Below are 9,213 nucleotides of genomic sequence, written 5' to 3' on the forward strand. Positions count from 1 at the left end.
CTAATCTAAAATTGGAGTTTTCTACAGCAGATACAAATTTTAGAAGTATTTGGGTAGCATCTGCTATGTAAATGTTAGATTAATTAAGGATACATTTATTCCAAAGTAGAATTTTAAAAGTATTTTCCTGTTTCATAAAAATTCCAAAAAGTAGAGCTTATAATTAAAAAATAAATGCAATATTACAGGTTCTAAGGCTATATTGTGCTTGTAAAAGACTCAGATGTTGGCTGGTCTGAAGCTAGTGTGTTATCTCAGTTGATTATTCATAGTCAGTTACAGATAGAACTCCTTGTTCTACTACTTTCCCCCCTTCTCACTACTGCACTTGTCTAAAAAAAAAAAAAAAAAAAGACTCAGATGTTTACAGAACATTGCCTTTTGCATCTTGGATAGTGGCTAATTGGGTAGCCCATTTTTGTAGCTTGCCATCACTGACTATTGTTTTATACTATAAGGTGTGGATCCAGAGTTGTATGAGTTAACAACTTCTAAGCTGGAAATCTCCACCTCAAGCCTCAAAGTGACTGATGCATTTGCAAGACTCATGTCCACAGTAGAGAAGACAAGCACATCTACCAGGTAAACAGATAGTGTTAATTACACTGTAATTTTGAATTCCAAGTTATAAGAGCCCAAAGGGAAAAAGCACATAAGCTGGCAGTATTTCAATATATTGTATTAAAATTCACTTTGTATTTATAAAAGCCAGTAGATGCCTAAGTCCAGAAAATAGTGCCAGATTATGTTTAATTATGAACTTTATTAGAGCAGAGCTATTTCATAAGAGACTGGAAAGGGCTGACAGATGTGGTTTTCTTTTTTTTCCCCCCTACTTTGTAGAGAATAATTCTGATTAAATATTGTGGTCTCTGATCATAAAGCCATTGCAGAAATACTCCCCCTTTCTCTTCATAATTACTGAGATCATCTTTGGGAACCCAGTTTCATACTCCTAGAGTTACCTAGGCTAATCTTTGTGCTTCTGGGCTACAATTGAGTAGGGAATAGGCATTACTTTGGGAATTTTCGCTGATGTGGACCTCTGATTTGGGACATGAAGCCTTGCTTTACCAAGCTTTCTAGGAGCCTTTTCAGAGGAATGGCTTATAGAAAAGCAGTTATTATCTCCCAGTGTTGGAACCAAAGAGAAGGAAGCCACCTGGGCAGGAAAACATTTAGATTTACATAATTAAGCACTGGTATAATCCATTGCTTTGACATGTTAACCTTAAGACTCATCCAGTTCCTAACAGAAAGGTAATCATTATGAACCAGGAAGTCACTAGTGCAAGAGCAAATACTAGCTGATTGGCATGCCAACTCTGCTGTCCCAAATCCATGATTCATCAGCATTTTAAAGTGGAAATATTACCTATTAGTTACCCACTTTGAGGGAAATATTATAGCTCTTTCTCCTCAATAAGTAACATGTTAATCATGTTAATTTCAGATTTATCTTTAAAATCAATTCTTCTATAGAAAAATATCAATTTAAAAAATACTTTTCTCCTATAAATAAATTTTTTAATTATTTTAAATCAATTATTTTAAGGGGTGGAGAGTTGTGAAGAGGGGTGTTCAGTTGCCTTGGTTGTTTTTGTTGAGACAGAGTCTCACTCTGCTGCCCTGGGTAGAGTGCAGTGGCACCATTGTAGCTCACTGCAACCTCCAACTCCTGGGCTGTAAGAGATCCTTCTGTCTCAGCTTCCTGGGTAGCTGGGACTACAGGTGCATGCTGCAACGCCCCAGCTGGGTTTTTTTTTTCTCCTTTCTTTTTGGTAAAGATGGGGTTTCAGTTTTGCTCAGGCTAGTCTCAAATTCCAGGGCTCAAGCAATCCTCCTGCCTCTGCCTCCCAGAGTGCTAAGATTATAGGCGTGAGCCACCACACTCAGCCTGTTAATGAATTTTTATCTGTCTTAAAACTTTAGCTTGAATAATCACATTGTCTTTTAAACTTTGTGTGCTTATATCCATTCAACAGATATTATCAATATTTATAATTATGAAAATCTATTATTCATTTTATAATTAACTTTTCCCTAGAATGGATTTGTAGCGTGCACGTCCTTATCGGTCCACAGATTCTGTCCATTGTTCTCATTGCCTCGTGTGATTGTAGCATGCTACCTGCCATTGCCAAAGCTGCCTGTTAAATAAACCTACTTGTAAATGTAGCTATTGTGGATTTTTTCTTGCTATTTTTTTCTTTCCAAATAAATTGAAACTCTTCTCATACATATTTGTCATCTATTTTTTTCTACATATGTTAACTAAAAGCTAATGCACATTTGACTTTTAAAAAAACTGATGCTTTTATTGTTTGGGCTTTCCCCTGCTATTTTTAGGACAGTCCTTTCTGGGACAACCCTACTGTTTCCTCACCTTTTCTCCCCTACAGTTTCACTGACCTAACCAAAGAACTGTAGTAGAGGCTTAAAGTCCCAATGATGAGAATTCATTTTGTGCCATTAGGAGGAGCTCTAAACCACATTGTTAATTTGCCTGCTGTCCTAATTTTTTAACTCATCCTTGAAACATGCTGTGCACTAGGGAACTCTTCCAACCTCTACTGCTTTAAGAAGTTATTTTCATTTTTTCCCTTGTTCTATACTATTAGGTAATGAACTAAAACTATAATGTATATCCTGGAGCCAGTGTTATAGCTATAGTCAGCTACTCTCTAGTATCTGTCCATCATCATATTTAAAACAAAATAAATGGAAAAGAGGACAAGTTGCCATCTTTGTATTTTGTTTTGGGAAATGAGTGTTATTTGAAAATGGTAAAAAGTGCAAATATCCACGAGTCTTACAATTAGTATTTAAAGTTTTAAAATACTGTGAAATGTTCCAATGAGTGATTCTCAACTGTACAGAGCAGAGACAAGTGGGTGCCATGTACAACTTCAGAAAGCATTTCTAATGTTTTGGTTGTTTTAAAGTTTTGTTTCATTTTTCTTTTTGTTTTGAGTAAACTGCAGAAAGTAAAGCTCAGCAAAATGTTCTTGGCTATTGACAATATGCAAAAGATAGAGTGAAATAGCCTAGCGTTGTGATGGACTGTAAGGTAAGAAGGGGTTAAGAAACAGTGGTCAAGGTAGAGGAAATTTGAGATGGAACAAACAACAATCAGTACTGTTTTCTAAGTACCTTTGAATATGTAAGGGAACTTGCAGGATTCCCTTTCAATACACAGGTTGTGAAAATGACTTCTCACTTTGAGTTTTTTAAAGAAATGCAAGTTCTTAGTTTTAAAATAGTTTCATCTTCTTGCTTACCTTTATGGAGAAAAATTAACTTCCTAATCTAAATCAGTGGGCGGCCAGCTGGTTAGTAGCTGCAGACCTCTAACTGAAGTTTCTTAAAGGCCAAACAACTAGTGCCAAAAGGAATAGATTTTTTTTTGGTCTTTCTATTGAGATATAATTCCTATGTCATAAAATTCACCCTTCAAGTGTACAATTCACTGGTTTTTAGTGTATTTACAAGATTGTACAACCATCATCACTAATTCCAGAACATTTTTATCACCGCAGAGGGAAACCCTGTACCCCATTAGTAGTCACCCCCTATCCCCTCCTTTCCCTAGTAACCACTAATCTGTTTTCTGTCTCCATGGATTTGCCTATTTGGGTTATTCCATATGAATGGAATCCTACAATCCTGTAGCCTTTTGTGTCTGGCTTCTTTCACTTAGTGTTATGTTTTCAAGTTCATCCATGTTGTAGCATGTACCAGTATTTAATTCCTTTTTTTGGCTGCATAATATTTCATTTTGTGGAAATAACACACTTTGCTTATCCATTAATCATTGGATAATTTGGGTCATTTTGACTATTTTGATTAATGTTGCTATGAACATTTGTGTACAAATTTTTATGTGGAACAATATTTTCAATATTCTTGGGAGTGGAATTGCTGGGTTGTATGGTAACTCTTACGTTTAACTTTTTGAGGAACTGCCAAACTTTTCCAAAGTGATGGCACCATTTTACATTCCCTTCAATGATGTATGAGCATTCCAGTTTTTCCACATTCTTACCAACACTTGTTACTGTCTTTTTGGTTATAGCCATCCCAGTGGGTAGGGAAATGCAAGTCAAAATGACAATGAATTTCCCTGATAGCTAATGATCTTGAGCATCTTTTCATGCGCTTAGTGACCATTCGTATATCTTCTTTGGAGAAATGTTTATTCAAATCTTTTGCCTATTTTTTAATTGGATAATTTATCTTTTATTGCTGAGTTGTAAGATTTCTTTATTCTAGGCCGGGCGTCAAGGCTCACACCTGTAATCCTTGCACTATGGGAGGCCGAGGCGGGAGGATTGCTTGAGCTCGTGAGTTCAAGACCAGCCTGAGCAAAAGCGAGACCCCGTCTCCACTAAAAATAGAAAGAAATTGGCCAAACAACTAAAAATAGAAAAAATTAGCCGGGCACAGCGGTACGTGCCTGTAGTCCCAACTACCCAGGAGGCTGAGGCAGGAGGATCACTTGAGCCCAGGAGTTTGAGGTTGCTGTGAGCTAGGCTGACGCCACGGCACTCTAGCCCAGGCAAGAGAGTGAGACTCTGTCTCAAAAAAAAAAAAAAAAAAGATTTCTTTATTCTAGATACTAGACCTTTATCAAATATATAATTTGCAAATTTTTTCTCCTATTCTGCAGGTCGTCTTTTCACTTTCTTGATAGTATCCTTTAAAGCACAAAAGTTTTTAATTTTGATGAAATCTAATTTATATAGATCTATTTTTTCTTTTGTTGCATGTAATTTAGGTGTCATATCTAAGAAACCATTGCCTATTTCAAGGTCACAAAGATTTATACCTAGATTTTCTTCTAAGAGTTGAATAGTTTCAACTCTTACATTAAAGTTTTGATCCATTTTGAATTAATTTTCTATATGGTATGAGGTAGGGGTCCATACTCATTCTTTTACAGGTGGATATCCAGCTGTCCCAGCACTGTTTGTTGGAAAGACTATTCTTTCTCCCATTGAAATGTCTTGGCATGCTTGTCAAAAACAAAAATTAACAAACAAATGTTAATTTCTGGACTCTCCATTGTATTGCGTTGACAAAAAGGAAAAATCTTTGTTAGAATGTAGATCAAAATTAGGTCACTGCCTTTGTCTTTGAGAAAAGATCATGATACAGCTTTTTACTTTAAATTCTCAAGTGCTTACTTCTTTCTTATATTGTAAGAAGACTAGCTCACATCAAAGCACAATGAGTACAGATAAATGCATAAACTATAAACTGTGTAAACTCATTTTTATTTTAAAATACAACTTCATATTGCCCCTAGGTAGGGCCTCTGAAATAAGGCAATTGGTAAAAACCCTAGAATAATCTTCAGCTGTTTTTTGGATAAAAGCTCCTTCCTTGCTCTCTTTTCCCATACCTAAACTGCACTCCAAAGCAGAGGAAGTCCATTTAGGTGCTGTTTTGTTATTGTTTTAAATAACCTTTTATCATTGCAGAAGCAGTAAGGTATACTGTAGAGAATTAGAAAATACAAGACTTTAAATGGAAGTATCACATTCTTACCATTCAGATCACTATAATTCCTTAGTGCATATTCTTTCAAATCTTTTCCTATGCAAATATACATGTATGGTTTTTTTTAAAACCAAAAATGAGCCTCCTCTTGTAGTCAGTGATCTCCATCAATCAGTTTCAGAAGTTCATTTCATCTACTACCCAGGCTGTATTCAAATTTCTCCAACAATGTCCTTTCTCTTGGCTTTGTACAAACCAATATTCAGTCCAAGTCTGTATTATATGTAACTGTTAAGGCTTCTAAGTGCCTTTTAACCTAGCATATCTCCACCAAACCTTTTGTTTTCTGGGTTTAATAACACTAGCTTTTTAAAAAAGACCAGTCTAGTTGTCCTGTAGAATGTCCTAAAATGTTTTGGATTTGTTTGCCTACTTCAAAGAGTATCTACTATGTTCTCCCTTTCCCTAATTTCCTGTAAATTGGAAATTATATCTAAAGGCTTGCTGAATTCAGGGTGAACATTTTAGCTCAAATATATAATAGATGTTAATATCGCATCAGAAGATCCGTAACATCTAGTTGACTTCGTTAGTGAAGCTAAGATTGGCCAACTTTTTCCATTAATAAAGTTCCAGTTTTTCCCTTCAAGACTGGAAAGTCATTTATCTGGTTTTACTTCATAATGATGTAGATATCCAATTTCCCATCAAACATCCGTCTAATGGTTTTGCCACCATTTAAGTACAATTAAAAATGTAGGTTTTAATCAGAAAAAAGTTTGGATTTCTATTTCATTCTTCCAAGAAATCTTAGAACTGAATTCAGTGTTGGCTGATCTGCTAACATGTCTGAAGCTGTTTCCCTGTTGAAGAACTTTGGTTCTAAAAGTCCATTGGATTTTTAATTCATTCTATAAAATCTTCTGATTTCAGCTTGGATTCAGAAGTGGTAACAACAGAGAAGTCTAGGTATAATATAAAAGCCTGCATCTATCCTTCCTTTCTTGCTTTACTTCCTGGCTTCCTGCTCCCCATCCCAAGGGCAAAGGAAACATTTAGGTGGAAGAAATAACTTGTGTGACATCTAACAGAGTACCAACTATTCTTTACTATAAAAAAGAATTGGCTTTTTATAGTGAACAATTTTAAATGATCTTTGGTCTAAAATTAATAATCTATATGACTGTAACCATTTCTTCAATATATTTAACATCCTGGAAAAGAAATCAGTTTGGATTGCAGTCATGTGCTCAATTTGAGCCATATTTGAGGCTCATTTGGCATTTTCTACAGCTCACCTGCTGGGAAAACCTGGGTCACCAGGAATTTTTCATATCTGTGCTAGGCACCAAACTACTTATTTCTTATATCGGGAGCCAAGGTAATAAAATACATTTCATCTACAGGACCCATAGAATTTAGAGATTTCCTTCTCCAAAGTTCCTTCCTGCCCATGTACATCCTCAACACCAGCAACCAGCCCTAGTGCTGCTGCTTTTGGACCTGCTGTCTGCATCCCAACGGGGCTGAGACGGGTGTTTTTGAGCTTTCTCTCCTGGAATTCCCCGTTGGGGATAAAGAAAGCCTGAGGTTCAAATGACTTACAAAGCCTCCCCCCTAGACATATTTTGTTTTATGTTGAGGTAATTTTGGTAGTTTCACAAGGGGAAGGGGGGAAATCCAGTTGGGAGGAGTATTATTAGGGCTTTGGCATTATATTTCTGCTTAGTAACATTTTAAAATTATGCCTGGGTAAATGCTTCTAGCCTTAAGGCTAGGAAGTACAGGAGCTACACAGGTGTACCTGAGAATATCTGTGTTTACACACCTCACTTTAATAAACATACATAAATAGGCCATGTGTTGCTCTTTGTAAGAGATTTGGCATCTGGCATAGAAAGCATACTACACGGAAGTATAACAAGATTCAGGAACTAGCAGAGGAAAAAATACTCAAGTCCCCACAAATTGCTGCCTACCTTGAAAGTGGCTTTTCTCCCATTTGGTCTACATCAAAGTCACATTAACACACTCCTCCTTTTTGTCAATAGGAAACCGAAAAGAGAAGAGCACTTGAGTGAAGAAGCTGTCAAGGTGATCGCTAGCCTTCCTGACTTAACGTTCATGCATGCCAAGGTGTTGATGTTCCCAGCCACGTTAACACCTTCCACAAGCTCCCAAGAAAAAGCAGACTGATAACTGATGTGAATTGGACAGTTTCAATTGCTTTTCCTTTCCTCCATCCCTTCCCTACCATCAAAAGCATACCTGCTCTAATTAAAAAAAAAAAAAATCAAATTCAGCTGATTTGTTGGTAAGCCGCACTAGAAAGGTATACATAGTAATGTATATTTATTTACATACTGAAGTCCTAAATTTATATTAGAAAAATGTAAATAATCGGGGGTGAACATTTTTGAAGATTTATTCTTTTTGTGTTGCTGGGGTGTATACATTTATGTCTTTGTGAAATACACTGGTGGTGTCCTTCTTACAAAACTTTTGAAATAAAAAAAAAAAAACTCAAATCTCCACTGTCTGTGAAATCCCCTTCAGTCTTTTCAGATTGCATTGAGTGTCCTCTTAATTTTTCATACCATATGTTGAATTACTTTTGCTATCATAAATAAGTTCCAGCATCCTTGTTTAATTTTTTAAATTTTATGTGTGATGGGTTTGTTTCAGATCTGGCTTTTGTTAACATTTTTGGGCTCTTTTTTTAATCTTTTCAATCTGGCATATTGCTGTTTGACCTTTTGCAAGGTACTTCATCAATTGCTCTTTCGTTACAGGGTATGGATCATTGTCAGAACTTGATTGGAGGGGTTTAAAGAGATTGTGTCTGTTTTAAATCAGTTTGATTTGGAGAAGGACCAAATTATATGAATGTCTTACAATGAAATTTACTTGTTACTGATTTTCTTGTTTTATTGTACCACTATTTTTTGAGGATTTTGCACAGTGTAAAATGACATAATCATAGATTGCTATGGTTTAGGCTGTATATACAGTGAAAACTATGGGTTTTAAATGTTTGGGGAAATTCCTATGGAAAAAAGAGAGACATGTAGAAGAACCTCTAACAAGGTTAATGTGCATGCCCAAGGTCTTTTGAGATTTCAGTGTGTAAATTTCCTTTTAGCTTACACGAAAATAAAATAATTTAAAAGAAATTTAGCCTGGTGTCTTTGTATCTAAGGAAAAATGTAAAGAGTTTGGATGTGAAGTTTCATTCAGTATTAGGAAGTCATTTGGTAGGGTTTCTACTTTGTTGAAACCAGGAAGAATCAGAATCTGATCCAGAAGAATTGGATCAGTACCTTTTAGTAGCTGAGCTGTCTTTATGTAGAACATGAGATCATAAAAGAAATTCCCGTGATTCATTATAACGTATCTTCATCAGAATATCAACAAGGTTAAATAGGGATTTGTAGGAAATTTTTTTCTTTCCAAGGAAATATAAGCATTAGGTGAAGGTGAGCAGAAAATTTCTAAAAAGTAATTTTAAATATTATTAGATACTGCCTCAGCAAAAATCGCAACATACTTCCTAAGGAATAAGCAGGCAGCCTGACAGTAGTCCACCTCCTCTCCTAGGGGCTGTTCCATGGAACTCTTTTGCACCTCCATCATTGACAGAGGTTATTACGTGGGCCACTACAACGCTTGCCTGAGTGTAATATACGTATGGCCTGGAGTGACCAGATGCTT

General features: G+C 35.9%; 1 protein-coding gene across 2 annotated transcripts in view; it reads left to right on the forward strand.

Moving 5' to 3' along the window:
• AFTPH (aftiphilin) overlaps positions 1-8,675 on the forward strand; it is a 63,179-nt gene extending 54,504 nt beyond the window's left edge. Inside the window, exons 7-8 of one of the 2 annotated variants that reach the window (XR_001137246.1) lie at positions 459-582; positions 7,554-7,795. Coding sequence is in view for 1 of the 2 variants with exons in the window: in XM_012639218.1 (XP_012494672.1) it covers positions 459-582; positions 7,554-7,698 (269 nt within the window). In the remaining variant the exon portion in view is untranslated. Of the gene's footprint in view, positions 1-458; positions 583-7,553 lie in introns of both variants that reach the window. The other variant, XM_012639218.1, reaches the window with a different exon arrangement.
• Positions 8,676-9,213: the final 538 nt, after the last annotated feature.

This window comes from Propithecus coquereli, unplaced genomic scaffold, assembly GCF_000956105.1.
Source record: "Propithecus coquereli isolate 6110/MARCELLA unplaced genomic scaffold, Pcoq_1.0 Scaffold138, whole genome shotgun sequence".
In the NCBI taxonomy this organism is placed as follows: Eukaryota; Metazoa; Chordata; class Mammalia; order Primates; family Indriidae; genus Propithecus; species Propithecus coquereli.